The sequence below is a fragment of the Ursus arctos genome, unplaced genomic scaffold (assembly GCF_023065955.2).
Source record: "Ursus arctos isolate Adak ecotype North America unplaced genomic scaffold, UrsArc2.0 scaffold_4, whole genome shotgun sequence".
In the NCBI taxonomy this organism is placed as follows: Eukaryota; Metazoa; Chordata; class Mammalia; order Carnivora; family Ursidae; genus Ursus; species Ursus arctos.
Window position 1 is genome coordinate 1,828,250 of NW_026623056.1, and position 16,517 is coordinate 1,844,766.

The 16,517-nt window shown below is 37.3% G+C and overlaps 1 protein-coding gene across 1 annotated transcript; it reads right to left on the reverse strand.

The window, feature by feature from the left end:
* Positions 1-14,803: 14,803 nt before the first annotated feature.
* LOC113249358 (olfactory receptor 11H6-like) lies at positions 14,804-15,421 on the reverse strand. Its single transcript, XM_026490851.2, has one exon. It carries the CDS (start codon positions 15,419-15,421, stop codon positions 14,804-14,806), a length of 618 nt encoding a protein of 205 aa, XP_026346636.1.
* Positions 15,422-16,517: the final 1,096 nt, after the last annotated feature.

Consider the following 16,517-nt stretch of genomic DNA (forward strand, 5'->3'; position numbering starts at 1 on the left):
CAATGAAACGTTCCAATGTCAGAATCATCGGCATCCCCAAGGGGGTGGAGAAAAACAGAGATCTAGAAGAGATATTTGAACAAATTGTAGCTGAAAACTTCCCTAATCTAGCGAGGGAAACAAACATTTGTGTCCAAGAGACAGAGAGGACCCCTCCCAAGCTCAACCATGACAAACCTACACCACGTCACATCATAGTGCATTTCGCAAATATTAGATCCAAGGATACAGTATTGAAAGCGGCCAGGGCAAAGAAATTTCTCACGTACCAAGGCAAAGGTATCAGAATTACATCAGACCTGTCTAAACAGACCTGGAATGAAACAAAGGGTTGGGGGGGGGCATTTTTAAAGCTCTTTCAGAGAAAAACATGCAGCCAAGTATACTTTATCCAGCAAGGCTGTCATTCAGAATTGATGGAGAAATAAAGACCTTCCAGAATCGCCAGTCATTGACCAATTTCGTAACCAGGAAACCAGCCCTACAGGAAATATTAAGTGGGGTTCTATAAAAATTAAAAGCCCCCAAGAGTGATACAGAACAGAAAGTCACAATCTATAGAAACACAGACTTTACAGGCAACATGGTATAATTAAAATCATATCTCTCAATAATCAGTCTCAATGTAAATGGCGTAAATGCTCCCATAAACTGCCACAGGGCTGGAGATTGGATAAAAAGGCATGACCCCTCCATTTGCTGTCTACAAGAGACTCGTTTTGAAACTAAAGATACATTCTGACTGAAAGTAAAGGGATAGAATACCATCTTTGATGCCAATGGACCTCAAAAGAAAGCTGGGGTAGCAATTCTCATATCAGACAGACTGGATTTTAAACTAAAAACTATAGTTAGAGACACAGAAGGGCACTATATTATTCTTAAAGGATGTATCCAGCAAGTGGATATGACAATTATAAATATCTATGCCCCCAACATGGGAGCAGCAAGATACACAAGCCAACTCTTAACCACAATAAAGAGACATATAGATAAAAATATGTTAATAGTAGGGGACCTCAATACTCCACTATCAGAAATAGACAGATCACCGAAGCAAGAAATCAACAAAGAAACAAGAGCTTTGAATGCCATACCCGACGAGTTGGACCTCATAGATATATATAGAACACTACACCCCAGAACCAAAGAATACTCATTCTATTCTAATGCCCATGGAACATTCTCAAGAATAGTCCATGTTCTGGGTCACAAAACAGGTCTCAACTGATACCAAAAGACTGAAATTATTCCTTGCATATTCTCAGACCACAACGCTTTGAAAGTGGAACTCAACCACAAGGAAAACTTTGGAAGAAACTCAAACACTTGGAGACTAAGAACCATCCTGCTCAGGAATGATTCGATAAACCAGGAAAAAACCAATTTAAACAATTTATGGAAACCAACGAGAATGAAAACACAACAGTCCAAAACCTATGGGATACTGCAAAGGCAGTCCTAAGGGGAAAATACATAGCCATCCAAGCCTCACTCAAAAGAATAGAAAAGACTAAAGTTTTTATATTCTCACCTCAAGAAGCTGGAACAGCAACAGAGGGACAGGCCTAATCCACGCACGAGAAAGCAGTTGACGAAAATTGGAGCAGAAATCAATGAATTAGAAACCAGGAGTACAGTAGACCAGATCAACAGAACTAGAAGCTGGTTCTTTGAAAGAATAAATAAAATTGACAGACCGCTGGCAACACTTATCCAAAAGAAGAGAGAAAGGACCCAAATTAATAAAATTATGAATGAAAAAGGAGAGGTCACAACCAACACTAATTAAATTGGAAGGATTATTAGAAACTTTTATTAACAGCTTTATGCCAATAAATTAAGCAATCTGGACGAGATGGAGGCCTTCCTGGAAACCTATAAACTACTAAGACTGAAACAGGAAAAAATTGATTTTTTAAACAGGCCAATTAATTATGAAGAGATTGAGTCAGTGATAAACAGTTTTCCAAAAAACAAAACTCCAGGCCGAGAAGGTTTCCCTGGGGAATTCTACCAAACATTCAAAGAAGAAATAATACATATTCTCCTAAAGCTATTTCAAAAAATAGAAATAGAAGGAAAGCTACCAAACTCATTCTATGAGGCCAATATTACCTTGATCCCCAAACCAGGCAAAGACTCCATCAAAAAGGAGAATTACAGAAAGATTTCCCTAATGAATATGGATGCCAAAATCCTCAACAAGATCCTGACTAATAGAATCCAACAGTACATTAAAAGAATTATCCATCACGACCAATTGGGATTCATCCCTGGAATGCAAGGGTGGTACAACATTTGCAAATCTATCAGTGTCTTAGATTTTATCCAGAAACAAAAATTCAGAAATCATATGATTCTCTCAATAGATGCAGAAAAAGCATTTGACAAAATACAGCATCCTTTCCTGATTAGAACCCTTCAGAGTTTAGGGATAGAGGGTACATTCCTCAATCTCATAAAAACCATCTATGAAAAGCCTACAGCAAATATCATTCTCAATGGGGAGAAGCTGGAAGCCTTTCCCTTAAGATCAGGAACACAAGGATGCCCACTCTCACCACTATTATTCAACATAGTACTAGAAGTCCTTGCAACAGCAATCAGACAACAAAAAGGGATAAAAGGTATCAAATTGGCTAAGAAGAAGTCAAAATGTCTCTCTTCGCAGATGACAGGATACTCTATATGGAAAACCCAAAAGAATCTACTCCCAAACTATTAGAAGTTATAGAGCAATTCAGAAATGTGGCAGGATACAAAATCAATGCTCAGAAATCAGTTGCATTTCTATACATGAATAATGAGACTGAAGAAAGAGAAATTAGGGAATCCATCCCATTTACAATAGCACCAAAAACCATACGTTACCTTGAACTTAACTTAACCAGAGACATAAAGGATCTATATTCTAGAGACTATAAATCACTCTTGAAAGACATTGAAGAAGACACAAAAAGATGGAAAAATATTCCATGCTCATGGATCAGAAGAATTAACATACCTAAAATGTCCATGCTACCCAGAGCAATCTACACTTTCAATGCTAACCCGATCTAAATACCAATGACATTTTTCAAAGAACTGGAACAAACAGCCCTTAAATTTGTATGGAACCAGAAAAGGCCCCAAATCGCCAAGGAACTGTTGAAAAGGAAAAACAAAGCTGGGGGCATCACAATGCCGGATTTCGAGCTGTCCTACAAAGCTGTGATCACAAAGACAGCATGGTACTGGCACAAAAATAGACACATAGACCAATGGAACAGAATAGAGAGCCCAGAAATGGACCCTCGGCTCTTGGGGCAACTAATCTTTGATAAAGCAGGAAAAAACATCTGGTGGAAAAAAGACAGTCTCTTCAATAAATGGTGCTTGGAAAATTGGACAGCTACATGCAAAAGAATGAAACTTGACCACTCTCTCACACCATACACAAAGATAAACTCCAAATGGATGAAAGACCTTGATGTGAGACAGGAATCCATCAAAATCCTAGAGGAGAACATAGGCAGCAACCTCTACGACATCGGCCACAGCAACCTTTTTCATGACACATCTCCAAAGGCAAGAGAAACAAAAGATAAAATGAACGTGGGATAAAAGTCCCACTTCTGCACAGCCAAGGAAACAGTCAAAAAAACTAAGAGGCATCCACAGAATGAGAGAATATATTTGCAAATGATACTACAGATAAAAGACTGGTATCCAAGATCTACAAAGAACTTCTCAAACTTGATATGAGAGAAACAAATAAATCATAAAATGGGCAGAAGATATGAACAGACACTTTTCCAATGATGACATACAAATGGTCAACAGACACATGAAAAAATGTTCAAAATCATTAGCCATCAGGGAAATTCCAATCAAAACCACACTAAGATACCACCTTATGCCAGTTAGAATGGCAAAAATTGACAAGGTAAGAAACAACAATTGCTGGAGAGGATGTGGAGAAAGGGGATCCCTCCTACATTGTTGGTGGGAATGCAAGTTGGTACAGCCACTCTGGAAAACAGTGTGGAGGTCCCTTAAAAAGTTAAAAATTGAGCTAACCTATGACCCAGCCATTGCACTACTGGGTATTTACCCCAAAGATACAGACGTAGTGAAGAGAAGGGCCATATGCACAAACACCGTATCTTTTACCTCCTCAGTTCAGTGAAATTCCTGCTTTCTGCTGAGACTTTATTCTTCCTTCCCCTCATTCTTTCCCACATGCCTCCATATCCCCATACTACCCCCACCTAGGGAACTGTCAAACATCCATAGGAAAAAGCACCCAAGGTGAATGTAGAACTCATTTCCTTGTCCTTCCCTTCTTGGAATTGTAACCCCTAAAGTCTTGCCTGTGTTGACTGTTCTCCAGTGCCTTCAAATGATTGTGTTAGGTATTCTGTCTAGATGTTATGGTTACTTTGGGTGGAAAGGTTAGTTTATTACAAGCTGCTTAGCCATGACAAAACCAGAAATTCTTTTCTGTTGCTTCTCAGTTCCTTCACTTTCCAAAGATGATCTTGTAGCAAAACCATGCGAAAGTGCAGGGATAAATTAGAAACAAGTGATTATAGGGACTGGCATACACACAAGTTTTGGATGCAGACCTACTTTTCTTTTTATTGCAAGCAGCTCCAGATTCCCAAGGAGAAGTGGGAGCGGGGGAGTCCTGCTTACAGTAAAATAAGAGGTAACACCAGAACCGCAGAGAACAGATTTAGGCTTTTTTTTTTTTTCCTGTATAGGAGGTGCTCAGCAATTGTAAATCAGTATATATATTTATATATATATATATATATACACACACACACACACACACACCCAGGAGTTATATTAGTCACTTGACTAGTTCTCCTTGAACTCCCTCCCAGGTCCTAAATGAAAGGTCATCTTAATATTGAAATGTCTTTACCAATTCAACAACCCTGATCTGTAGATGAAGAAAATGAAGGTTAGGAATCAGGAATGGCATGTTGAGGACAATAACTTTAGTGGTAAAAAATAAACATTTCTTATCCACCACCCTTTTCACTAGCCCAAGTTGCTTTTTTGTTACCAGCTAACCCTATATTTCTATCTTAAGGACTTTTCAGTTATTTTCCCACCAGTAATTAAGGAAGTCTCAATCATTTGCCAGTTAAACAATGTTCGTTTCCTTACTATACATAAAATTCTACGAACAGTAAGAGAACAGAACGATACCCCAATAGGAAAATAAGCAAAAGGATAGAGACAACATGCAGAAAAGATTCTTTTTTAAAATTTATTTAAAGATTTTATTTATTTGACAGAGAGAGAGAGACCTCAAGCAGGGGGAGCAGGAGGCAGAGGGAGGGGGAGAAGCAGACACCCCACAGAGCAGGGAGCCCAATGTGGGGATCCATCCCAGGACCTTGGGATCAGGACCTGAGCCGAAAGCAGATGTTTAACCAACTAAACCACCCAGATGCCCCATTCAGAAAGGATTCTTAAACATATGGAAAGTAAGGAGGGCATGTGTTCTGATGAGCACTGGGCATTATACACAACTAATGATCGTTGAACACTACATCAAAAACCAATGATGTACTATATGTTGGCTAGTTGAACATAATTTAAAAAGCATATGGAAAGAGCACTAATTCATTCATAAAAAGATAAAGGTAGAATAAGCCTATAACTGTATCTCATTTTTAACCCACTGGAGTGACAAAGATCAAGCAATTTGATAACCACTGTGTGGCTGAAGATGGTGAAATGGCTTCCCTCATGCTTGCTTGTGGGAGAATAAATTTTACAAGCTCTATACAGGACAATTAGGCAACTTTAATCAAAATTTAGAAGACATACCCCCAGTAACCCAGCAATCCAACCTTAAGGTACTCAGTCTACAGATGTTCTCACACATGTGGGAAATGATGAAAGTATGAGAATGTTCATTGCAGTATTGCTATCATAGCAAAATGTTGAGGAAAATGTCAGTTCCTATTAACAAAAGACTAATTAAATAAGCTATGGTTCTGTCATACAATGGAATACTGTCTTTGATCTTATAAAATGTGAGGTAGCTCTATATGTGATGTTATATAATATCTCCAAGACTATGTTTTGGGACTTATTATTATTATTGAAGTATTGTTGACATCCAAGACATACTGTTAAATGAAGAAAGCAAGGTGAGTAGCCAAGTATAACTAATTTTCATGTAAATGTATAGACTCTGGGAAGGAGATCCAGAAACTGATAACAGAGGTTGGTTCAGGTGAGGAGAATTTGGTGTCTGGGGAACAAGAGGGTAAAGGAGGTGTTTGCTTTATATCCCTTTTGAACTCTTTAAATTCTTTGGTATATGTTTGCATTATTTATTTTTTAAAAATTTTAAAAATAATATTACAGTTGTTTTTAAGCAGATTTTCTAATAATTATATCTAGAAAACCATTCCTCCTACCCCCACCAACAATTCTAGGAGTCCTGAGGAACCTATTCATTAATAAAAAAGTTGAAGTAGGGTCCAAAAAACATCTTAACATATTTTCACTCAGACTTTTTGGCACTTCAGAGAAAATATGATAAATGTCTTTTCCCTCTTAGAGCTTCTACAAATATCCTGTGACAAACTGTAACTACTCTATCACATTTATATTTAGACATCCTCCCTCTCGTTCAACTATATACTCTTGTTTTTGTTGTTGAGAACCTATAATACCAGACATTGAACCAGGAAATAAATTTGATATGTAAGTATATGAGACATTTTCTTCCCTCATAGGGCTCGCAGTCTCATAGTAGAGATGCATAATAAAATTGCAAGTGTTTTCTTTTTATTAAATGGTACAAGTGCAATAATAGGGGAAAGACTAAATACTATGAAAGATCATGAGAAGTAGCATGTGTGCAAGCATGGATTTGTGTCATGTGAAAGAAGATTTAAGCAGAGCTAATCATAGGGCATTTTCTTTTTGCAAGTACACCTCAGGTTACAAAACAAAAGTGCTTCTAATAAAAGACATCCATATTGGTAAGCAAGAGATAAATTGTCACTATTTGCAGATGACATAATATTCATTGAAAACCCTAAAGACTCCACCAAAAAATTATTAGAATAAATGAACTCAGAGACAAACCATAAAGGTTCTTAATAATAGGAAACAAACTGAGGGTTTCTAGAAGGGAAGGGGAGGTAAAGATATGGGGTCACTGGGTGACGGACATTAAGGAAGGCACGTGATGTAATGACTACTGGGTGTTATATAACACTGATGAGTTACTGACCTCTACCTTGGAAACTAATAATATTTTATATGTTAATCACATTTAAATAAAAAATTAATTTAAAAAAATTGTAATAATTATATAGTATTTGGATGGAAATAAGGGGTTGTTATGTTTGGAGAAGGTGATGTTTAAATTTGTGATTTTGGATTAATTTTTTTTCCAAAATTAAGATATAGATACAATGAATTATGATACATGAAAAAAAGAACAAATGAATTCAATAAATTTTCAGGACACAAAATTAATACTGAGAAATCAATTGTGTTTCTATATACTATTAATGAAGTAATAGGGAAATTAGGAAAACAATCCCAATTACAGTTACACCAAAAAGAATAAAATACCTAGAAATAAACACCACTAAGAATGTGAAAGATCTGTACTCTGAAAATTATAAAACATTCATGAAAAAAATTGAAGATGATACAAACAAATGGAAAGATATTCCATGCTCACGTTTGGAAGAATTAATATTGTTAAAATGTCCATACTACTCAAAGCAATCTATAGATTCAATCTCTATCAAAATACCAACAACATTTTTCACAGAACTAGAACAAATAATCCTAAAGTTTGTATGGAACCACAAAAGACTCCAATATCCAAAGCAATCCTAAGAAAGAAGAACAAAGCTTGAGGTATCACAATTCCCAATTCCAAGATATACCACAAAGCTGTAGTAATCAAAACGGTACAGTACTGGCAGAGGGCTGCCTGGGTGGCTCAGTGGGTTAAGCGTTCAACTCTTGATTTCAGCTCAGGTCATGATCTCAAGGTCATGAGATCAAGCTCTGCATTGGGCTCCATGGTAGGCATGGAATGTGCTTAAGATTCACTCTCTCTCCCTCTTCCCCTCCCTTCCTCTCTCTCTCTCTGAAAACAAAAACAAAACCAAAAACAACCAGTACAATCCTGGCACAAAAAATAGAACACAGATCAATAGAACAGAGAACCCAAAAATAAACGCATGTTTATATGTCAATTAATCTATGACAAAGACAAAGAAAACAAAAATAAACAGTGGGGACAAGAGTCTCTCTTCGATAAATGGTGCTGGTAAACCTGGACAGCTACATGCAAAAGAATGATACTGGACCACTTTCTAACATCATACACAAAAAATAAACTCAAAATGGATTAAAGACCTAAATGTGAGACCTGGAGCCATAAAAATCCTAAAGGAAAACATAGGCAGTAATTTCTTTGACATCAGCTGTTAGCAATGATTTTCTAGATATGTCTGCTAAGGTGAGGGAAACAAAAGCAAAAATAAACTACTGGGACTACATCAAAATAAAAAGCTTTTGCACGTGAAGGAAACCATCAATAATACAAAAACGCATCCTACTGAAAGGAAGAAGATATTTGTAAATGACATATCACATAAGGGGTTAGTATCCAAAATATATAGAGACCTTACACAACTCAATACCAGAAAATAATAATAATCTGATTAAAAATGGACAGAGGACCTAGATAGACATTTTTCCAAAGACATACAGATGTCCAACAGACACATGAAAAGATGCTCGACACTACTAATCATCAGGGAAATACAAATTAAAACCATAATGAGATATCGCCTTAGACCTGTCAGAATGACTACAATAAAAAAGATAAGAAATATCAAGGATTGGCAAGGATGTGGAGAAAAAGTAACCCTTGTGTACTGTTGGTGGCAATGTAAATTGATATGACCAATGTGGAAAACAGTACGAAGGTTCCTCAGAAAATTAATAATAGAAATGCCATAGAATCCAATAATTCTAGTACTGGGTATTTATGGAAAAAAAATACTATTTCAAAGGATACATGCACCCCCAATGTTAATTGCAACATTATTTATAATAGCCAAGATATGGAAGCAACTTAAGTGTCCCTCAATAAATTAATGGAGCAAAAAGACATGGTATATACATACAATGGAATATTACTCGGCCATAAAAAAGGATGAGATCTTGCCATTTGCAACAATGGATGGACCTAACGGGTATTATGCTATTTGAAATAAGTCAGACAGAGAAAAGCAAATACCATATAATTTCACTTATGTGTGGAATCCAAAAAACAAAACAAATGAGTAAACAAAAAGCAAAATCAGACCTACAAATACAGAAAACAAACTTATGATTGCCAGAGAGATAGGAGTGGTGGGATGGGCAAAATGAGTGAAGGGGAGTGGGAGATACAGGCTTCCAGTTATAGAATGAATAAGGCGTGGGAGTAAAAGGCATAGAATAGGGAATATAGTCAATGGAATTGTAATAGTGTTGTATGATGACACATGATAGCTATACTTATGGTGAGCACAGAATATCACGTTATCTTGACAAGCACTGAGTACTGTATAGAATCACTGCATCACTATATTATACACCTGACATCAATATAACAATGTATGTTGACAATACTGAATTAAAATTTGAAAAATAAAGTTGTTGAATCACTACATTGTAACTGCCACTAATGTAACATTAGGGGTCAACTACTCTCGAAATTAAAAATTAATTAATTAATTTTAAATTTTTTTAGAAAAAGAATGCAAGTGCTTCTAGGAATTCCTCTATAAGCCACTATATAACCACTCCTCAAGAGTAATGAGCTCCCCAAATTAAAATGACTATAAAACACAATGCAAATTAAAGTCCAAATTGAAATATTATTTCAAAATTTTTAGTAGGACTTTCTCTGGGTGGCTCAGTCAGGTAAGCCACTGACTCTTGATTTCAGCTCAGGTCATGATCTCAGGGTCATGGGATTGAGCCCCACATCAGGCTCCACACTGGGCAGTGGGGCCTCCTTGGGATTCTCTCTCCCTCTCCCTTTGCTTCTCCCCCATCTATAAAAAGGTTAAAAAAAAAAAAAGAATGTACAGGCAACCTTTAAAAAAGTAATAATAATTTTTATTAGGGGTACCTAAGTGGGATTTTCTCTCTCCCTCTCCTTCTGCCTCCTAGCACGTACATGTGTGTGTGCGCTCTCATTCTCTCTCAAATAATAATAATTAAAATAAAATTTTTAGTAAACACAATTTTTCATAATAGAAAGCTGGTTACTTCAATCCACCGTCCTGATAAGAATAAAGAAAAACACTGATTTTTTTTTAAGTAATCTCTATGCCCAATGTGGGGCTTGCACTCACCATCCTGAGATCAAGAATTGCTTACTCCACCCACTGAGCCATCCAGACACCCTGAAAAATGCAGACTTAAAAAAAATAAAACTTAAAAATATTGACAATCTGGAGAGACAACATGAAACTCCTAAGTCAACTTTTTTTTGGAAGTCTGAATGGTAAGCACTAAAGTCATTCATGTTCAGAGTGCACTTGCCTATAGTCTAAATCCTTATGCATCATGGCAGTGCCTGGCTGGAGAGATGAAGATGGGAAACCAGGGATCACATCAAGTTGACAGAACCTCATAAGGGCACCCTTAGTAATCTTCATCCTCAAGTAAGTATGAATGAGAACTAAATCTGACACCAGAGGAAAACTGAAAATTAGCCAGCCCTCCAAGAGGCCATGGTTCAGCTGTTGCTTGGATTTACACATACCATTTTCTCCAATTGCCCCAATATTTTGCCAGGGGCTATGGGAGCCTGGAATGGGATGTTCTTGTTTAATTGGTACAGGGCATTAGTTTGGAATGATGAAAAAGTTCTGGAGATGAATGCTGGTGATGGTTGCATTATAATGTGAATGTAATTAATGCTTCAGGACGTATACTTCTAAGTGGCCACTTTTATGTTATGTGTATTTTACCACAATACAAAATATTGTAAAACCATGAAAAAGAGGTAATAGAAGAAAAAGACATAAAAATACTTGCATGATACAAATACAAAAAAAAAACAAACAAACACATACACACACAAGAGAGAAGAAACAAAGTAATAAAGAACAAACGAGACAGAATGAAAACAAATGGTCTATCAGTAATTTAGGATTAGAAGCAAAAACTTCCAGATGTCAAGTTTGTGAAGAAAACACACTCCTAGGATATAAACAATGTATGTTGTAAACATTTTTTTATATTTCAAAGTAAAAAAGATTTCTCCTGAAAACAAAAGGAAATTCTCTCCAAATCACACAGACACCTCACCATTGCCTTTAAGACATGATTCCTGCCTTCACGCTGGGGGCCAATTTAACCCAAACTGTATGAAAACTATGGATAAAGAAAGGATGTCACACCAAGCAGTCCTGGGGGAGTCATAAACCATCCCAAGGGGAGACTGAAGACTTCACAATAATCTAAGATGAAACTTTAATTGCACCCTCGAGTCTCAACAATACACTCTTCACCTTTATTCATCTGTATCCCCATCTTGAAATCTCCTCACGAGGATCAGATCTCACATCTTTCGGCCATTCTACAGCAAAAGTAACCAATATATAAAAGTCACCTGTTAAATTTCCTCTGCTGAGTGAGACAAATAAAGATCTGGGTGTCAGGGGGTGATTGAGTTCTCTTAGCTCTTCATGAAAATATCAATATGTCAATTAAGGCCCACGCCTCAAGGACGGATTATAGGGCTGTGCTTCTTTTCACTAGCTATCCTATTGTCCAACAGAACTACTCTATTGCTGTAACTGCTTCTTTTCAGCACTTCAGGAAGGGAAAAAAAGGAGCTGTCAGCAGTTACCTTTGTATATCCCAGGGTTCTCAGGGTCAGGCCGCTGAATTTTGAGTCCACGTAAAGGAAAGAGAGGAATCAATGAGAAGATAAAGACTCAATGTTTATTCCCAGCTTTCTCCACACTATCATGAAGGGTAGACCTAACATGAAGGGTAACTAACTTTTCTGTCTAGGTATCACTGCATTTTTTTTCTAAGAGAGCTACAAATGGATGCTAGCTCCAGTAAAATCCCACTTTAATATTAATACATTTTTGCAAACTTGTGTTGATTTCATATCTCTAGATATGTCATTTTATCCAAAGTATCTCCAGTAACTTGATAATAAGTTGTGTTACATGAACTGTTGAGTCCAGGGCCCAGAGACTTAGATCTCCCTCAGCTTAACAATCCCTGAAAATGTCTTGACTAATGATTCACAAAGGAATGCCTCATTATTCAGAAATTTGATAAATTACATAATTTCCTATTAGAAGACTGTTCGATGTTCTGTTCAATAACTCATTTTCTACATACAACACCCCAAATTAAATATAACGTATTCCCCCTTAACTCTTATGTACATCACAGTTAACATAATGCCCTTCCTTTAACCATTTATTTTCTACATCTAGAATTATTAACACTACCATGTTTTAATGTCTTCTTTCTTTATATCGGATGAAGCTCTATGTTTTTAAGTGACAGAATATATAAGAAAGTCAGTAAAATAAATTTGAGCAAACAAAGAGAGCTACCCATAGCTCTGCTGTGTGATACACGGAAACTTAATGACTTTTTAATGTTTCTTCGGTTCATTTAATATTTTTTTCACTCAGCCATCAGAAAGAACGATTACACAACATTGCAGCAACATAGACGGCACTGGAGGAGATAATGCTAAGTGAAATAAGTCAAGCAGAGAAAGACAATTATCATATGGTTTCACTCATTTATGGAGCATAAGAAATAGGAAGATCGGTAGGAGAAGGAAGGGAAGAAGAAAGGCGGGTAAACAGAAGGTGGAATGAACCATGAGAGACTGGACTCTGGGAAACAAACTGAGGGCTTCAGAGGGGAGGGGGGTGGGGGATTGGGATAAGCTGGTGATGGGTATTAAGGAGAGCACGTATTGCATGTTGCATCAAAAACTGGGGATGTACTGTATGGTGACTAATATAACAAAATAAAAATTATTTTTAAAAAATGGTTATGCTAAAAAATTATCCTAGTTACTTTGTAATCATATTTGTTGGTAGTATTAACAAGAGCTATGAATGTTTTCAGGTCTAATATATTCCAGGAACTGTACCAGGCATATGTATTCAACAGTATCTGCACACGAGCTCTGAAAAATAGGTGTTAACCTTGCTCAAGAGCACACAGTATGGCACATGGTATTTGATCCTAAATCAATGTCGTGTTATTTATTTTCCTTTAAGTACAGTGAGATAAGAGGACCGCTGAGTTATATAGCACTGGCCCATTTTCCTCTCTAGGTTACATGTAGAGCAGCTCCACTCTAATACTGGACCATCCAAACAAAGAAAGCATCTACATTGATCTCCTATGTGCTCGGGATGGGTTTGAAAAACATTTGGTAGGGAAAATCAACAGGATATGGTGGCTGCCTGCCTATGGGTGGTGACAGAATTAGAAAATGTCTTGAATGATCCTCAAGTTTCTGGCTTTGGCAAATGTCAAGAGTGGAGCCATGCACCAAGAAACATACAAAAGGGTGAGGGAGCTCTTATAAAGGAAAAGATGGCATAAGAAGTATTGAGCAGAATGGTCATTATAGATTTGAAAGTATAAAAGAGCAAATGACTAAGGAGGCTTATATTTAGAATGGGCACTGACACATGACAGGGATATGAGGCAAGAAGGGATTAGTAGGCCACAGGTTTAAATGTGACCTTGCTACACGTTTGGTCAGAGTCACTAAGACTGTCTGATGATGCTCAGATTGGGTGCTCAATGATAGTTCATGAACTCAGTAGATTAGCTTTTGGGTAATAATATGGCAAGTCTGAAATGTATTCAACCACTATTTCATTCAATAAATGCCTACTATGCACTATAAACTCAGTCACCTGAGAATATAACTGGGTGCCTCAGTTAAGTGTCTGCCTTGGCTCAAATCATGATTTCAAGGTCCTGGGATCGAGCCCTCTCTTGGGCTCCCAGCTTAGTGGGGAGTCTGCTTCTCCCTCTGAGGGAATGCTCTCTCTCCCTCAAATAAATAAAATACTTCTTAGAATAAAAAAAAAGAATGAAATTTTGCCATTTGCAACAATGTGGATGAAGTTAGAGTGTATTATGTTAAGCAAAATAGGTCAGAGAAAGACAAATACCATATGATTTCACTCACATGTGGTTTTAAGAGAAAAAAAAACAGATGAACATAGGGGAAGGGAAAAAGAGAGAGAGGGAGAGAGAGAAGAAACCATAAGAGACTCTTAATGTTATACACAATTAATGAATCATCGAACTTTACATCAAAAACCAGGAAAGTACTGTATGGTGACTAACATAATTAAAAAATATTATTGTAAAAAAAAAAGAAAAAGAAAAAAAGAAACCATAAGAGACTCTTAATGATAGAAAACAAACTGAGGGTTGATGGAGGGAGGTGCGCTGGGGATGGGCTAAATGGGTGATGGGCATTAAGTAGGGCACTTGTGATAAGCACTGGGTGTTGTATGTAAGTGACGAACCACTAAATTCTAGTCATGAAACCAATATTACACTATCCGCCAACTAACTACAATTAAAATTTTAAAAATTTAAAGACAAAAACAAAGCTAAAAAATGAATTTATCTTATATGTAATAGGGTTTTAACTTGACACAGAAAGACATAAATATATGATCTCACTTCTTTGCAGTATTTAAAAAAACAAATGCATAAAAAACAAAAAGCAGAATCAGAAGATAATAAGAGAGCTCAATATAGAGCAGGAAAGCTCAATTCCAGGGGCAGGGATGCAGGACAGGGCCAGAAGAGGACCAGGGTCACAGACAAAGTGGTCAATGGTGTTGGGGCCACAAAAGGGGAGTTGTGTGATAAAGTAGATAGGGATTGGATAGCAGAGGAAAGCTGTGACCCAGCACAGGGCCACCAGCTTCATGCAGAGATGGCTGTTCATGATGATAGGATAATGGAGAGGCTGGCAGATGGCCAAGTACCCATCAAAAGCCATGAGGGGCAGTAAGAGGGTCTCAGTGGTGCCCATGGAGAAGAAGAAGTAGAACTGGAAGAAGCAAGCTGTGAAAGAGGTGGTTTTGGTCTCAGATAGGAAGTTCTTTAACATATTGGGAACAGTCGTGTTGATGTAACAGATCTCCAGGAGTGAGCAGTTGGCCAGCAGAATGTACATGGGGGTGTGAAGCCTGCAATCCAGCTTCACTGCACAGACAATGGCCCCGTTCCCCATCAGAAAGGACAGAAAGAACAGCATAAAGAGGAGGACCTGAACCTCCCTGGAGCACGGAAAACTCAGGAGTATGAATTCAGTCACTGTGCTGACTCCTGACATATTCATGGCTTCCTAAGGGATGGAGAAGAAAAGTGACAATGACAAAGATGGCCTTAATCTATCATCCTCAGGATTATTTCCTTTTTGGAGATCCCTAACTCCCTCAGATTCTATTATTCCATTAAATAAATAATATAACTAAACTGCTGAAGTCTATGACCTTTGGAGAGTGCTTGGTATGATCAGACTTTGAATCTTTGTATTCTCGTGTTTCTCTTTCAGAATTTTCTCACAGTAAAAGACAGGATGTTATGTGATAAGCAGCATGGAAAAGGTTAATGGCAGTACTCACGAATGTAAGTAGGTATGAAAATCATGTATTTGTATCTATAGATTAGGAGATATAGACCCTTGATATTGGACACAGAATTTCAATTACTTAGATCTTTGGAATTAGAGACACAAATGTTAGGCATCAGAAGGAAGAAAGGTAATGACACACTGAAATCTTTATGCATTTCACTGTTAATCTGGATCGGTGTTGAATTGTAAGTGTTGGTGTCTTAAGGTCATCTGACAACTAAGACAAAAAGCATCAAACATACCATCCATTCTTCAGTATTCATCATGGTTTGTTAATAAAAATTTGAACTCCCAGACACCTACATAATAGGTTTCATATCAGTTCCATCTTCTACCTGTTGAATTAAAATACTTCTGTAAAACATGGGTCTAGGTTACATCTCTACTAATAGGTAGAAAAACTGAGCACTGTATCTAGTGTATTATTTAAGGATTTTTGAGGGTTTTGCCTGAAGTGTCACAAAGTGTCCTAAAAAGGCCTCTAATCTTCTGGCTTATGGATAGAGGCAGAGACTTCCAAATGTCAGATAGTGCCAAGCAGAGGCCTCTGGAAACCAAGAACAGTGGTGGCAGCCATAAACTTTCCCATTGGACAAAGATTCCCCGTCTACTTCCTCACCCCCTGTCACCCTCATCCTACTCTAGGTGTGGAAGGTTGGCGTTGTTTCGGGCAGTTGAAGGAGAATCTTTGTGGAAACTTCCTTCTCTGAGTTAGACTTAGATGTTGTGTGATTTCCATGGTGAGAAAAGCAAAACAAAGCCTATGAAATTGCCTACAATTCTGTTGTTAATAGTTTGG